The following is a 17759-nucleotide window of genomic DNA, read 5'->3' as shown; positions in this document are numbered from 1 at the left end:
ATACGGATTCTTCATTTTCATCTTATGTCTGGTGATGTTTTGCTCACAGGGATTTCGCTGGCTAGCGACCTGGGAAGCCCTGTGGTTTAATTTTGTATTCCTTCCCCTGCCGGATCTTGAGTTCCGCAGCCCATGATCAGTAATGTTATTCGTTTCACTAATTGATTTCATGATAACATTACTAGGGATTATAATGGGGTGGTTTCCCGTTGCCTTCCCCATCGCAGTGTTTTAGCCGTATCAATCTAATATAGTAATTGTCGCCTAAAAGTGCCCGTATTAAACTGTTCCGAAACTTTTTCTCCACCTTAACACAGTAATGAAAATGCTGCTTCCCATTTCCATGTGATAGATTTTATACTAACCCTAAAATCCGGGGTCGCCACTTCCGCCATCCTCGCCGTACCGAAGGCTTCCCTCTCCGCCGTGGCTGCCGTTGTGGTCTTCATCCGTAACCCTGGACAAGGGACCCTAAGCAGGTACTAGTTTCCCGGGCCAAGAAACACCTGGAATCTGTGGGGGGCAGGGATTGATTCAGTTTCCCTGATAGGACTATCCAAGGAGTTCCAAGGAGTTCCTACCCACTACCCGTAAAACATGAACACAATAAGATAAATTTGAAATATATTGGTAAATACCGTCTAAATATTAGTTTATTGCATGTATTATAATATATTATAATGCCATATTACAAGGTATTTTACTTTCCCGCACGCCGTGTGGAAAAGTTTACTTTCACGCACGCCGTGCGGGAAAGTGCAACTTTCAGAAACGAAATGCGTGTGCGAAAGTGACTCTTTTAGCACGGCCGTAGAAAAAATTATTATTTAAATCTTTTTATTAACCAACTGAACCATTTAATTTTTTAGTAACCGAATCATCATTAACTACTTCTCGAGTAGTTTACCCAGGCGAAATAGTCAAATACGAAGTTTCGTTTATGCCCAAATATTTTGGGGAGTTTGAGCATAAATACAGAATAGAAATCATGGGATACCCTAAATCCCTATTTGTTAAATGTCATGCAATCTGCGAATTACCCTGCGTAGATTATAGTCCAGAAACGATGTTTGAAAAATGCACGAGCAATCTAAATGAGAAAAACGTAAATGATAATTTTGTCTACTCTCGTCAAGACATGGTTTTTGATTTTGGACCGATTCTTCAAACTTCGCCAAAGTAAGATAAATTTTTTTAATTCTAGAATTGATTCATTCATTCATTAAAAAAATTCATTTGGTTCATTCAATAACGGCAAAATATTGCAAAACATCCTAATTTTAAAGAATTGCTTAGATTGACATGAAATTTACATACAGATAGCTAACATTGTCAAAAAAGTGATATTGTGCCGATGTGTGCTTTTGTCCTGGGGGTGACTATAGATCCAAGCACTTTTCGGGGAAAACTCGTCAACTTTTTTTAAAATGCTTAAACAAAGCTTTGTTGTTGTTGTTGTTTAAAGACGTTTCTAGCATCAAAAGCTTTAGCTCAAAATATAGTTGATCGCCTTCTTTGGCAAAAAAAATATCGTGAATATCACTCCCTATTTAGCGTCCCACATGAAATTAATTATTACTGCTTCACAAGTTACATCACTTATAAACATGGTTTAAAAAGTTATGCATTACCTAAAATTATGATCATTTTCATAGTTGATTTTTGATGAACAGATTAACGAATTTTTTGATATGAATGAACAGCTATTTTTTTCATTACCTATTTTAGATTTTCCTTTTGATATTTACACACATTGGCAAATGTTTACTCAAACTCCTTTTTTGTTCTTATGCCGGGTGGAAGAAAAGAAAAATTTTTCTTATGTTGATTACCGACTCCCGATTCGCGGTAAATCATAAGGGGCGGGAAAATGGAGCTCTACTTTCAGCACGAAAAGTTTCAGATTTAAATAACTAATTACCATTTTAATTTTATTATTAATAAGTGGTGGATTCTGCATCTGAGACTTTTCAATTTGTTAAGAGATGTCCCTGCACCGCGTCCCAATGGAAATTTAAATGATCTTTGAAATTCCCTTAAACTGATAGTCGAGCTGTTTTTCGATGCAGAGGAGTGCACGCTAGCGCTGTTGATAAAGCCTGAAATGGTGGAAACAGCTGTCCGGCGATTGTGCATCTTATTGCAATTATACGATAAAACAGCTTCTTCCAATCTAATAGTATTTACTTGCTTTATTTAACTTACAATTTTTTTAAGGACGCCTTCTTACGAAGCCGATATGTCCCTTAAAAATACTTCACATATGATATGCAAGATCAACGTTGAGGTAGACGACAACTCACCCTTTCAAGTTACAACCTTATCCAATGAAGTTCCACCGGACAAATCAGCAGAAGTGAAATTGACCTGTAAAGGAGGCAACAAGGGAGCTGTTGAAGGATTAGCCTATATAACTATCTCTAAAAATCCAGTGGTGTTTACTTTACCTCTAACAGCACGGTACATTTTGTATTATATATTTTGAAAATGATAAATGATAAAAAATAAATGTGAAAATAGATAAAAATAGAATACAAACGAAAGATCTGTATTTACCCAAATTTTTTTATATGTCTACATTATTAAACGATATATTTTCAAAAAATTTACCAAATAACATAAGACGATACTTACTATCCTCATTCAGAGAAGCTAGAGTTTTGTCGAAACATGCGAAAAACCCGACTTTAAGTGTTTTTGGGGATTTTACTGGATTTTTCAAATTTTTTGCGTTATGCGCCATTACGTAGCACGTTTCAAAGTATTTTCCAGACGTAGAGAAATATATGCAATCTCATCGCAAAAAATCCGGTTTTCACAATTTTTTTTTTTTGATTTTTGTAGCTCTTATTACCTTTAACCATTAAAAAAAATTAAAACTTTACGCACTTCGCATAAAACGCAAAAAATGAAAATCCGATTTTCACAAAATATTTTTGGAATTTTGCAGCTCCTATCACTTTTACCCACTAAAAAAAAATTAAAGCTTTACACACTTCGCATAAAACGCAAAGAATGAAAAAATTATTCAAGTTATATCGCTCACAAAAAAATATTTTTAATCCCGCAAACACTCGCAAACGCCCTTAGAAACCCTGAAAAAACATGCTTTTTTGATTTTGTGGTTTGAACCTGATTCACCAATTTTTGAATGTCCTAAAGGACTCGATTATTTCAATTTGTATTAAACTATAAAAACCTTGACTTGATCTATTTTGAAGTCGATAAAAAAAGAAAATTTTCAAAAACACCAGAAACACAGTTTTTTTAGTTTTTCACGGTTGCGTATCTCAAGGAAAAATTTTTAAAAACTCTAAAATATAATTTTTAATACGAAATAAAAAAAATCACCTGCAGCTTTCTCCAAAAAAGTTTCTCCAAAATCTCAAAAAACACTTTTTTCGAAAAAAAAAAAAGAGAATGCACAGTTTGGGCGACAGGAAGAGGGTGTGCTAGGCTAAACTTGTGCTGAGTCTTATATTTTATTCACATAAAACGCAAAAATAATAAAAAAAATTATTGCGGTTGTATCGATTACAAAAAATATAAATAATCCCAGGACTCGCAAAACCCTTAAAAATCCTGAAAAACACAGTTTTTTGTGAAATATATGGAAAAACTCACAAAAGAAATTACAAACATCAGAAAATCAGAAAACACAACATCAAAAAAATTTTACCTTTATATTTGAAAATTTGAAAATAAGTTATACGCTTTTTTCGAAAAAATACATTTTTAGGTTTGTACATTCAACATACATAGTCCTGTCGCCAGGGGGGGTACAACGGCCTCGTTAATTCAGATGGACTTACTCAAGTTTTTTTTATGTATTTTGACCCGTAGAACACGAATTTTTTGGGTAACAGTTGATCCGGATGTCGATAAGATTGTTATAGACCAAGAACTTGAGGAATCAAATAACAGCGATTTTTGGCAAAACAAAACAATATTTTGTATTTTTTGGGCCATTTTAAGTAAAAAATATTTCTACAAGTTTTTTCGTAGGATGCACAGTTTTCGAGATAAACGCGGTTGAACTTTAAAAAAATCGAAAAATTGCAATTTTTGAACCCGAATAACTTTTGATTAAAAAATAAAATAGCAAGTCTGCTTACCGCATTTGAAAGTTTAAGTCAAATTATATCGGTTTTGATTATTTGCGTTGGTAAAAATTTATTTTTTTATTGTTTAACAAAGCTATAAACACGTAGGGTTTCCCGTGCTTTTACATGCGTTTTAACGCATGTAACGTAGAAATAGTCTTGATTGCACTAGTACCTATTCTACCTACTCGTTCGATTTTAAATGAGAAATCATAGAAACATCACTCACGCACTAGTTGTTTGTAGCTTTGTTTAACAATAACACAATAAATTTTTAGCAATGCAAATAATCAAAACCGACATAATTTGACTTGAACTTTCAAAGGCGCTAAGCAGAATTGCTATTTTATTTTTTAATCAAAAGTTATTCGGGTTTAAAAATTGCAGTTTTTCGATTTTTTGAAAGTTCAACCGCGTTTATCTCGAAAACTGTGCATCCTACTAAAAAACTTGTAGAAATATTTTTTGCTTAAAATGACCCAAAAAATACAAAATATTGTTTTGTTTTGCCAAAAATCGCTGTTATTTGATTCCTCAAGTTCTTGGTCTATAACAATCTTATCGACATCCGGATCAACTGTTACCCAAAAAATTCGGGTTCTACGGGTCAAAATACATAAAAAAACTTGGGTAAGTCCATCTGAATTAACGAGGCCGTTGTACCCCCCCTGGCGACAGGACTATACATGTGTAAGTATAAAAAATAGATATGTTTTGTAAAAGCCTGAACTATGACTCTGAACCTTTTTAACTTTTTAAATTGATTGCTCCGACGCCCTGAAGGGCACTAAAGATTATGAGAAAGAAGAAGCAGAAGAAGAAAGTGATTGCATCCTACCTAAAAAATAAAAAATTAAAACGAAAAACTTTTTTACAGGGATTAGAGCTTTGGGTTAGGGAGGGGAACTGACGGGCTAAATATGCGCTTCTTCTGTTTTATTTTTAATCATTTAAAACACGTATAAAATTTTAAAAAATATTCAGGTTATGTCTTATTTTTTAATCACATAGAGCGTAAAAAAAATTAAAAATAGTTCTAGAAGTGAGAACATTTTGCCTATATTAACGGGGATACCCCTAATATGATATTGATATTATCAATCAGTAAGTTTCAAATAAAGAAAATACATTTTTGTAAAGTTTAATATTTTATTTGTGATTATGTTGTTCCTTTCATGTATTATAGAAAGTAGTTTTGATGTTGCTCATTTGCGTTGGGTCCCGCGACGGCCCATTTCTCCTTTTTTAGATAATAATACTGTATTCCATTTTTAAAAACTACACTTTTTAATAAGAGATGCAGTGCATGTAAACAAGTTTAGTTGTTAAAGATGTCAAAAATTTATTTACTCGTTCCATAGTAACAGTACATTATTAAAATCACTTCATAATTTTTTCTCTTTTCTTGATTTCCTATTAGTTTTTATTATATAGTATACAAATTATTGTAATCACTGAATACATAGATAGTGAAAAAATAATAATATAAATTAAATTAATGAATAATATATGCGATTATATAAGTAACTCTTATCCAAAAATATTCAAAAACTGAACGAAATAGTCATCTCTATGTTGCAGACGACGAAATCGCTGTCAACCAATGTTTACATCCCCTGCATAGCTTATGTGAATAAACTTTACGTGAATAGATATAAATCAATGGCCGACTATACTTTTAAAAAAATTATTAAATTAAAAAAAATATATTAGCTAAAAATAATCTAATATCTAAAAAACTACAGAAAAAAAAATATTAAAAAATAAAATAAAAATTTAAAGAAAAGAAATCATTAAGAAGCTGTAAACCTCCGAGGTGTTGAACCGGGTGGACATCTTATCGCAGTGACAAAAAAAAAACAAAAAAAAACAAAAAAAAGCAAAAAAAAAAACAAAAATATACAAAAAAAACACAATTATTTATATCTAAACATTAAGAGGCTACAGTAGCGATCAAGAGGTAGCAACAAACGCGTTTCAAGATTGCGGCTCTAATTTTGAACATTTTGTCGAGATATTTGGCACACATATTCGTAATATAATAAAGAATGGCGGTACAGAGCCCAATTTCAGAAATATGTTAGTACGTGGAAATTACTCTATAACTAAATAAAATATTGAAAAAAGGAGCCTGTACCGCCATTAAGAAGAAAAAAAATAAACTTTCTTCAAATAAACTTTTTTATCCCATGCATAGATTTTGTAATTTTTTATTTCTAACAAGAAATCGAACATATTATAACTAAATAACTAATTAGGCAACATAGAGAAATTATCACTGTCATTTTGACAAACCTGCGTCAAATTTTCTCTAATCTGTTCTGTCATCTTTATCGATATCTGTTCAGTGCAGTAGTGTGTTAATTTAAGAATTCGTTTTTGTTGTTTCATAGGAAAGTAGTGTTTATTGATAGTTAATTTATTATATATTTGTTGTTGTTGTATAAATTGTTGGCCTCTTTGAAAGAATAGATTGTTGTTAATTGTGAGTTTTAGTTATATGTAGGTAGGTAAGTATATTTTACGTAAAAATATTTCGAATTCCAATGCGAGTATATAAAGTTTTAGGAGGATTTTTTATTCTAAAAATATTATCAATAGTTTAACAAAATGGAAAATAAATCAAACGAAAAATAAAGTGAAACCTTCCAAGAAAAAGGTCATTAAAAACCGTGCCAAAATTATGCGAAAATCGAAATTTGTTTCGCTTCACAACAAAAAATTATTATTTATTATTGTTTTATTATTAGATATTTCATGCAAATACCTTTCTAAATACCTATCTTTACATAAAATTTTCACCCATTTTGGTTTATTTTTATAAATAACTATTTATTAATAATAAAATCGTTTTCTATTACTTCCATTTAGCGCGACTATGATATTGTCAAAATATTAATCTTAGAAAATGTCAAAGATTACCACTGTTGCCAAAGTTTATGATACTGTCTTCCGAAGTTATATTTTGTTGTTACCTGTTGATCGCTACTGTTTACTCTTAATATTTTTATTTGTAATATGTATACACTATGTGTTCTTGATGACCATCAAGTATAATACAGGGTGTTTCATTGGGAAAGTAACATACCTTAACTGAAGAAAGAGGACACTTGGGCGGTCTCAAAAATACCATACTTAATGGGTCTTACTTCATTAATAACAAAGATATTGGGTGTTTTATCTATTTTGCCATTTTCTTATTTGGTTCATAACTTTTTAACCGCACAATATATTCATTTTATATTTGGCAAGCAAATAGTCTTTAAGGTGTACAATAAATTAGTTTATTTACAATTGTAAAAAATCCAGGTCCGGATTAAAAAATATTGGAAAAATATTCCGACCCAAAAACGACATCATGCACATTAAATTTTTTTAAAATGGATTTTGCATTTGAAAAGAGAATGAAAAACTAAATTTAGTAGTATATTTTGAATTTTCGGCAAAATGATTTTTCTGGTAAAATTTTGAATTTGAATTCTGAAATTATGTGAATTGCGAGAGCCCTGAGTAGAAAAAAATTGAAATACGACTTACAACTTGTTAATTACACTGTATATTTATTTTATATTTAACACGAGAATATTATTTAAGGTGACGAATCAATTAATTTATTTACAATTATAAAAATCCAGGGTCGATTTATAAATAATTGAAGAAATGTTCCGACCCAAAAAACACCCTGTACATTATTTTTTTTAAATGGTTTGTGCATTTGAAAAGATGATGAAAAACTAAATTTAGTGGTATACTTTGAATTTTCGTCAAAATGATTTTTCTGGTAAAATTTTGAATTTGAATTCTGGAATTAGGCGATATGCGAGAGCTCAAGTAGAAAAAAATTAAAATGTGACGTAATTTTAATAAATACCATTATTTAATCTAAACTGGTAAAATGTTAACGTTTCAGTATTCTTTTATTATTTGTGACAAATAGTTTATAGCGAATATTCATCTTTGAATAATGAATAAATAATAAAGAGCCAATAAAAAATACATCACTTTAATCAACAAAATAGTTAGAATTTTAGTTTTTCTCAAAACAAAACAGCGAAAATTTACAAGATAATACCTATTTAAAACTAAAGTTCTTATTCAGAATTACCACCATCAAAAATTATTGTTATGTGTCAAAATGTTAATATTGTACCAATTTAGATTAAATAATGGTAATAATTAAAATTATGTCATATTTTAATTTTTTCTTACTTCGAGCTTCCCAGTTCACATAATTTCAGAATTCAAATTCAAAATTTTACAAGAAAAATCATTTTACCGAAAATTCAAAGTATACCACTAAATTTAGTTTTTCATCCTATTTTCAAATGCAAAATCCATTTTAAAAAAATTTTATGTACAGGGTGTTGTTTTTGGGTCGGAAAATTTTTCCAATGTTTTTTAATCCGGACCTGGATTTTTTACAATTGTAAATAAATTAATTTATTGTACACCTTAAAGAATATTTTCGTGCCAAATATAAAATGAATATACAGTGTGGTTAAAAAGTTATGAACCAAAAAAGAATGGCAAAATAGACAAAACACCCAGTATTTTTGTTGTTAATGCAGTAAGCCCCATTAGTATGGTATTTTTCAGACCAAATAAGTGTCCTCTTTCTACAGTTAACCTATGTTACTTTCCCAATGAAACACCCTGTATACAGTGGAGTCCCTGAATCTTTACCCGTGCATCATCATTTAAAACACACCAAATAAGTCGATGATAAGTCGGAAATTGAAATTTACTAAACGCAACAGCAAGTGACAGTAAGTGACTTACTGTTGCGTTTAATAAATTTCAATTTCCGACTTATCATCGACTTATTTCGTATGCTTTAAATGATGACGCACGGGCAAAGATTCAAGGACTCAACTGTAGGTATAGTATTTTTTAACATACATAGTATGTACATTAGCTCTGATGAGTAGGTAAAATAAGTAACAAATTGTAATATTATTTTAATAACCATGTTTAACTAATTGACAAATTCTTTAATATACAGTGTGTCCACGGATGGGGTACCCAAGGTAAGAATTCAATTTTAGCGAAATATGTCATTCTTGATAAACAGTTTTGCTTGTCCTGAAACCCCACTGAACGAAATAAAATTCAAATTTTTCAAAACATGCTTAATTTTGTAGCCAATTTTACGTAAATCTCTATAAATGTTTGCATTAAGTTCACAAACCATACATACTCATAGACGTTTCACGACCATGTTAATCTTTTGGATCGAATTAACGCCATCTCTTGATTGGAATGGGAACTAAATTGACAAATTTTAGTTACGTGGGAATTTCAAATTATAAATTTTGCGGGATTTTTGATTAAATTTCGCAGGAAATTAAAACAACAGAAAGACAATTCAATGTTTTACTGAAAACTTCAAATATTCCAATTTGTTTTCAAAATGCTAAACACTACTGCCATGTGTCACGTGAAAGCACTGATGTAATATTGAGTTGAATGAAAATTTTTAAAAGAATCTTGTAGGATGATTGTTTAGATAAATACCTTGATAATCTTTTACAAACTTCCAAAAATATATAGGCCCGAAATGTTGATGACACACTTGTCTATTGGAATAAACTGTTTCAGGTTGTTTTTTTTTTAAATGTGGAGAAACACAACACGGGATGATCAATGTAAACTAAAAATTCTACTCATAAAAACGGAGAGGAGGTTAACACAATTGATTAAAATTGTGATTAAATCTAATTAAAAATGTAACACCACTATAATAAAATAATTAAGCCACAAACTGTAAAATAAAAAGTAAATAACAAATTAATTTAATTGTGAACTGTCAGTTGTTAAATATGACAGAGAATTGACTGACAGCGACATCTCTGGATTGGAATGGTAACTAATTTGCTGTCTTGACCTTGACAATTTACGTGAAACGTCTATGAGTATGTATGGTTTGTGATTAAGTTCGACATCGAAACAATAATCTAGTGTTACTGAGCTCCAATGTAGCTTAGTAACTGTCAACTCCGATAAATAATTTGCGAATTTTGATTTTTTTCGACAATATTAGGCGTTCAACAAAGAATTTATCTTGTGATCTGTCATTCTTGATCAATATTTTGCTTGTTCTAAAACCCCATAAAAAGAAAACAGTAAATTTTAATATCAAAAACAAAACAATAAAAACTAGCAGCAAATAAAAAATAAACTATTCGAAGTAGCCTCCACCAACTTTAAAACATCTCAAATTCTTTATAAGCTCTTATTAGCATGTCTGGGGTGATTTCTCTAACGGCATTAATGATTGCTTGTTTCAGATCTTCAATATTATCAGATCTATGATTTAGATTTCTTTCGTAAACCTTCTGTTTTAAGAAGCCCCATAAAAATAAATCCAAAATATGTAGTTAAATTTGATGATCGGGGCGGAAACAATATCGGTCCATACCGTCCAATCCATCTTTCAGAAAAATACTCATCTAACTACATTGTAGCTTCGCAATACTAGATTATTGTTACGATTTCGAACTTAGTGCAAAAATTTATAGGGATTTACATAAATTAGCTACAAAATTAAGCAGGTTGTAAAAAACTTAAATTTTATTTCGTTTTATGGGGTTTTAGATCAAGCAAAACTTTTTATCAAGAATGACATTTTTCGCTAAAATTGAAAATAAAGAAGATTTTCCTCTTGGGCACCCCATCCGTGGACACACTGTATATTTACTGTTGATTGAGACTGGCTGAATGACTAGAGTCCAAGCCAAAAAAATAAAATTAAAAAAATCTACATTGTTCTAGGGTATGTCCTTTGGAATTTAACGTAAACCCCAAATCGCTGATTTTCGAAAAAGTTCCATTAAATTATTCCGTTAAGAAAATAATAAAACTTACAAACTCGTCGCCCATAAACTTAAAATGGACCTTGCAATATTCAGCGCAGCTGAAGAATATCTACAAGTTGTCAAAGGACGAAGGAATAATAAAATTCTATTCAATCGATAAATTTGAAGTTGAATATTGTCCTACCGTTGAAGAAGTGAATTCTAAAGGAATCTTAAATTTAAATGTAAGTACACTTTTGGGTAAATGTCCAATAAAAGTCACCACATAACATAATAAACGATTATAAAGTGTCAAAATTGTAATCAGTTATATCTTGTTTATAAACTAGAAGGAGTAAACTCAAAAGGCAGACTCACACTCAATAATGTCACTAAAATCACCAGATTCATCGTCTTTTTTGGTTGATCATGTTGGACTTTGACGGTAATCCATGACTATTATAAGGTGCCCAAATACCGTCCCCTTAAGAGGATCGGAACGTATTTTCGGCTGCAATGCTATTCAAATGGGGATTCATTTTTTTCAAATCCTGAGAAAACTAATAAGTATTTTGGAAAAATTTAAACGCAGAATGAAAGATTACGTTATTAGCGAGGGCCGAAAGTCCCTGAGAACTTCTACAATGTTTATTTTAATAAGTTACAGGGGTGAAAAAACTAAGAGAAAATTTAGTGTGATTTTTAAATTCAAATATCTCATTCAAAATAAACTTTTTATTTATTCTAAGGGACTTTCGGCCCTCGGTAATAATTTAGTCTTTCATTCTGCGTTTAAATTTTTCAAAAATATTTATTGGTTTTTTCAGGATTTGAAAAAAATGAACACAATGCCGTGGTAATATTTTCCAAATCTGTCTTTGTCTTACAACGCACTCAACCGAATATAATATTGTCAGCATATATTGTCAGTCAGACACTGACAATCAGTGACAATTTTAAATATTTGACATTGCATCGGGAATATTTTGAGAAATTGATTAAATATTATTGATATATCGTCCATTTGCGACGACAGTGTGACATTTCGAAAATTGCATTTTTTCGGAAAATAGATAATCGGAATCTCCGTATCGCGATCTATTTACCAGCAAAACCGTGGTATTTTTACTTTAAAATTGGCGCCACAATGAGAGAAAGACAACAAATATCACATTGTAGCGCTTTCTCATTAAGCGATCTAGGTGGCGACGACAAAGGAACAGCTCAGTTATTACCTGTTAGTGTTGGGAGGAAGTACTCGCAGTGTTTTTAAACAACGTGATATTTGAACTTATCACGTTTTTGGTGAAAAGGTAAGTGTAATTTCGAATAACTTGTTCTTTTTCGACAATGTGATATATAATTTTATCACATTTTTCTTGTAAAATTTAGATAAAAAATAATGTGTTAGGTTTTTGCTATCACGTTTTTAATGTAAAAATAATGAATTTGTCTGTGATAACTCAAAGAGTAACGTTGAAGATGATAGATCATTTGCTCTTTGGTAATATTTGATTTGGTTTATTTATTGATATATTCTTGTTGCACAATACTTTTCGGTTAAGTTGTATTGTATTTAAACTTATAACGTTGTAGTTGCTGAATATAAGATTTTATTAGTTTTATATTTTTCAGATGGGGTCGAGATCAAAATTAATGTTAGAGCTAGTAGCTCAAAAAAACGACGATGATTTTCGAAATTCCGACCATATTGTCAATGAGAACATAGAATCTATTAATGAGACCCGTAGTTATTCTAATGAGAAGCAAGAAACGACTCAGAGTAAGTCCTAGTGTATAATACAGTTTTGATGCATAGGTATTTAATTCAAGTTCGATTTTAGATAATCAAGAGATATCTCAGCACCATCGTCAACGTACTGAGTCTACAAGTTCATCATCTAGCAGATCCTCAAGTGGCTCCTCGTCGTCATCCTTCTATGAAGGTAGGTGGATTAAATATTAATTACTAAAGAACTAAAATACTCACTTGCTCTTTTGCATCTTTGCAGATAGTGATGACTCAGTAAAAGATCCGGATTACCAAGATCCAACACTTCTGCCTGAAAATTTGTCACTATCTGTATTTGAACATTTAAATTCATCACCTTCTGTATTTGAACATTTAAGTTCTTCACCATCTGCATTTGTATATGAAAATTTATCAGCATCTATATTTGAACAAGAAAATTTGTTATCTGATATTGAACATGAGAGTTCAACACCACCTTTAACTGAACATGAGAATTCAACACCCCCTTTATCTGAACAACAAAATCTAATACCGACTGAAACTGGCATCGTTCTGATTGAGACTCCCACTAAGAAAGGAAAGAAAAGACTAAGACAAGAAAGTAGCTGGAAAAAGAATGTCGCAAAAAAGTTAAGAAATAGTGGTAAGTCTTACCAATCATCTAAAACCAAAAAAGAAATGCCTGAAAGGAAACTTAAACCACCTTGCAAAGACACCTGCAAATTTAAGTGTCGATACAATATATCGGAAACTCAACGACAAGATCTTCTAAATGATTACTGGAATTTGGGAAATGTTGAAAGGCAATGGTCATTTATACTTCAGTCAATGAAAGAAGTAAAACCAGCGCATCGTTATGTTAGAGTCGATGAAAATGGTATAATAGCTCCAAAACGAGATAAAAATAATGCCTTTTTTTTCACGCTAAATGGCGTTAAAATCAGAGTATGCAAGAGTTCTTACGTAAACACTTTGGGTATTAACAATAGACCTATTGAAACGGCGCTGAAAAAAAAGAATAAAGAAACAAACGTCTCACATCTAAAAGACAACCGTGGATGTCACTCCAATCATGTACACGTAGATGATGCACTCAAAACCGCAGCAAAAGCTTTTATCGAAGATATACCTAAAATAGAGTCTCACTATATCCGGGCTAATTCTAAAAGACATTACATAGATGGAAGCAAAACTATATCAGATATTCATAGAGATTACGTTCAGCATTGTAAAAACAACAACGTTGGTTTTGTTAATTATATTATGTTCTATCGTATATTTACACAGGACTTTAATATTTCCTTCTTTATTCCAAAAAAAGACACTTGTGAATTGTGCGAAGCTTACAAAAATTACACAGACGAAGAAAAAAAACTAAAACAAGAAGTTTATTTACAACACCAGGAAGAAAAATCATTGTCCCGATTAGAGAAAGAGAAGGATAAGAACGATGAGGAAACAATAGTCGCGGTATACGACTTACAAGCCGTTTTTCAATGCCCAAAGGGAGAAATTTCTGTGTTTTATTATAAGTCAAAATTAAATGTTCTGAACCTAACAATTTATGATCTGAAAACTCATTTTGTAGAAAGTTATGTGTGGGACGAATCTCAGGCACATAGAGGTGTTAATGAGATTGCAACATGCGTTTTTAAATACCTTCAGAAAATTTCGGATGGGGACAAACCAGTTGACGTTGTGTTTTATTCAGACAACTATGCTGGGCAGCAAAAGAATAAATTTATGATGGCGATGTATTTATATGCTGTTCAAAAATACCCTAATATTAAAACAATAACGCATAAATACCTTATTAAGGGCCATACCCAAAACGAGGGTGATTCGGTTCACTCACAAATCGAACGCCAAACAAAAAGGCAGTTGCGGTCTGGACCTATCTATACTCCTGAAGGATTCATTGGTGCAATTAAAGCCGCCCGAAAGAAATCCGAGCCTATACATGTGAATGAGATGTGTTTTGATGATATTTGTGACTGGAAAGCTGCTGCTAATCAAATGAATTTTGTACTACAGAAAGATGATGAAAAAAATACCGTTAAAATGACTGAGATAAAAGTATTTAAAGTCGTAAAAGATGAGCCCGAAGCATTATATTTTAAAACTTCTTACGCCGCCAAAGTGTTCAAAAGGGCTGTTGTAATAAAAAAGAAGAGTGATTTTACCTTCCGCCTTAAGAAAGCATTCGATATAAAACCTGGTTTAGCCGAAAGGAAAAAACAGGATCTACTTTCGTTACTGAATAGTAGTCATATTCCTGGTTATTACAGAGGTTTTTACGAAAGTTTGTAGTTTTACTATTTTTTATTTTCATACTAATATTTTCTATTTGATAAACTAATTCGTTTACTTTTTATATTATTGACTTTTGTTTTTGTTATTGTATCTTAAGTTTGAAGACTGATAGTTACATAGTTCAAATGACTGTTTATTTAGTTTTGACATAATTATAATTTTTAATTAGTGTCTTCTTTATCGTAAATTATCTTATTAGTACCATAATAGTTTTCAATCTGTACTACACATTTTGTAATAATTGGGTATTCTCGTAAGATTAATATAATATTTTATGTTTTTTGTGATTCGAAGTGCCTATATGACTTATAATATAAGTTGTCGATCTCAAGATTGTGTTATTACATTAAACTGTGTACAATATATTACTATTTTTATTTTATTTCTAAACCTTATTTATTTACTTTATTTTAAACAATAGTTTTATCATTATATAAATCATATAGAAGTAAATAATTTCATCATCTTCAAAGCGATATTTAATATTAGCACATATAAGATCATAAATATTTCATGAACAATGTGATAAGTTTGCTCTTTTTTCTTTAACTCAGGAATTTCAGGTATTCTGCTAATAATTTTACACTATTATGGCATGAATCATTTTAATAATGAATTGCTTTAAAACTTACTCTAACAATGCTATAAATCTGCGCAATACTTAAATAGCTAGGTGTGATCAAAAGTTTAAAAAGCGTCTACTGTAAAATCAAGGTTTTCGAGATATTACACTGTCGTCGCAAATGGACGATATAGTGTATTTGATAAATAATTGATTTAAGACGTGAACTTAATAAAAAGTTATTTATTGTGTATTATTTGTGAAAGATCCAAGCAGAGAATACATCAGATATATCCTGTGATCCAAGTATTTTGTTGTTAGAGATGTTCAAAATTGTAAGCGTTCCAAAATAACAACATATTATTAAAAAATCACTTTAACACTTTTCCTCTTTTCTCGATTGATTATTAGTTTTTGTTGTACAAATAAATTATTACAATCACTGAAAACATAGTTAGTGAAAAAATTATCACATTTATTAACTGAATTAATAATTTGCAATTATAAAAATAACAGTTATCCAAGAACATTCAAAAGCCATCTCTTTAAATTAATTATGACATTTTCAAGTAGAATGACATTCTAGTAATGTTTACATATCCACACCAGTGTGAATTTTACTACACGTAATTTGCCGTGTAAAGACAGAAAAAGTAGGGATACACGTAAAATATTTGCGAATTATGTACCCATAGCCTTAAGCAAAATCTTAAATTCTGGATAAAGATTTAGAGTTAAAATAATGGAAAAAACTTATTTACTCAACTCAACTCTATACCTGAGAGTTTTGCTAGTAAGATGCTAGGTACTAAATAAATTTTCTGTAACCAAAAATAAATCAAAAATCAAAATAAGGCAAATTTAGATTATTTGGAAATGGTATCCCAATTCCGTCCCCAACCCATTCGTAGATAAAATCTATAATTTTTTTGCAAAACATGATTTATTAGCTATTTATGATATAAGTGTTAAAAGTACACGTTTAAGGCACGCATGTGAAAGTTTTTGTGAAAGGCACATGAATGCCTTAAAAATGTACTTTTTAACACGCATATAATACAATATTTTTTCTACAAACGTAATTACAGGACAATATCTACAAAAACTTTTACTTGAACTTGACTGGCAATCCATTTTTATATTTTTTGTAAAGTACAGACGCGAGGCTAGAATGAGTTCCCGCGAGGTTTGTATACTATTTTACTCACAATCGGTTAGTAGTTTATGGATTTCTAATACTCACAATCTACCAATAATAATTTCGTTTCAAATATCTGTATCCATTTTCATTATGTGATAAGATGAATTATTTTAAGTAACCTGTGAGATCGTTGCTAGGTAACAAAACAAGTTTGTTGAATCTGACACTTAGGCGATACACGACGCCATTAATTGTACATATAATCAAATTGTGTTTATTTTACAAAAATGTCTGAGAGTGAATTTGAATGTACGCCACCAGAACTGCGGGTAGCTGCAGAGAGAGCTACTGAAGGAATAATTCCTGAAAAAAGCAGGGAGAGGTATGAAAACACCTATGAAGTATACAGTAAATGGTGCGTGGCTAAATGTGTGCAGCATATCTCTGAGACGGTACTTCTTGCTTATTTTTGTGAAATGAGCAAACAAAGTAAAGCCTCCACATTATGGTCAAGATATTCGATGCTGCGAGCAGTATTAAACTTTAGGCATAATGTTGATATTAGTAAATACGCAAAATTGCGGGCATTTTTGAAAAGGCAGAATGTGGGATATCAAGCTAAAAAGTTAAGTGTTTTTTCTGAAGCAGACATCGATACATTTTTAAACAATGCCCCGATAGAATATCTTCCTCAAAAGGTAATTTTAATTTATTTAGTGCATATTAAATATATGTTATATTAAATTTTTTTAGGTTGCTTTAATTATTGGCATTTCCGGAGCCTGTAGGTGCGATGAACTTTTAAAAATGAAAAAAAAAATGACCTGGATATTTTAGAAAATCGAATTATAATAGTGATTCCTGTCACAAAAACCTACTCTTCCCGTACATTTATAATTACAAAATCGGAATGGATAAAAATAATAAAGCAATACTGTGACCTTCGTAATAACATTAAATCTGATAGATTTTTTTTACAAATAAGATTTGGTAAAATTACACGACAGCCTTTTGGGTATAATGCTATAGGAAGTTTTCCCAAAAAAATAGCAACTTATTTAAAGTTGGAAAATGTTAACAGGTTTACAGGACA

At 30.8% G+C, this 17759-nt stretch overlaps 1 protein-coding gene across 1 annotated transcript in view; it reads left to right on the top strand.

The window, feature by feature from the left end:
* The window catches only part of LOC114331342 (hydrocephalus-inducing protein-like), a 691883-nt gene that overhangs the window by 375306 nt on the left and 298818 nt on the right, over positions 1–17759 (top strand). The window contains exons 40-42 of the mRNA XM_050647266.1: positions 870–1179; positions 2218–2460; positions 10875–11142. Of these exons, the coding sequence (XP_050503223.1) occupies positions 870–1179; positions 2218–2460; positions 10875–11142 (821 nt within the window). The remainder of the gene's footprint in view (positions 1–869; positions 1180–2217; positions 2461–10874; positions 11143–17759) is intronic.

This window comes from Diabrotica virgifera, chromosome 3 (genome assembly GCF_917563875.1).
Source record: "Diabrotica virgifera virgifera chromosome 3, PGI_DIABVI_V3a".
NCBI classification, from domain to species: domain Eukaryota; kingdom Metazoa; phylum Arthropoda; class Insecta; order Coleoptera; family Chrysomelidae; genus Diabrotica; species Diabrotica virgifera.
The sequence above is the reverse complement of the archived record's forward strand: the minus strand, read 5'-3'. Positions and strand labels throughout refer to the sequence as shown.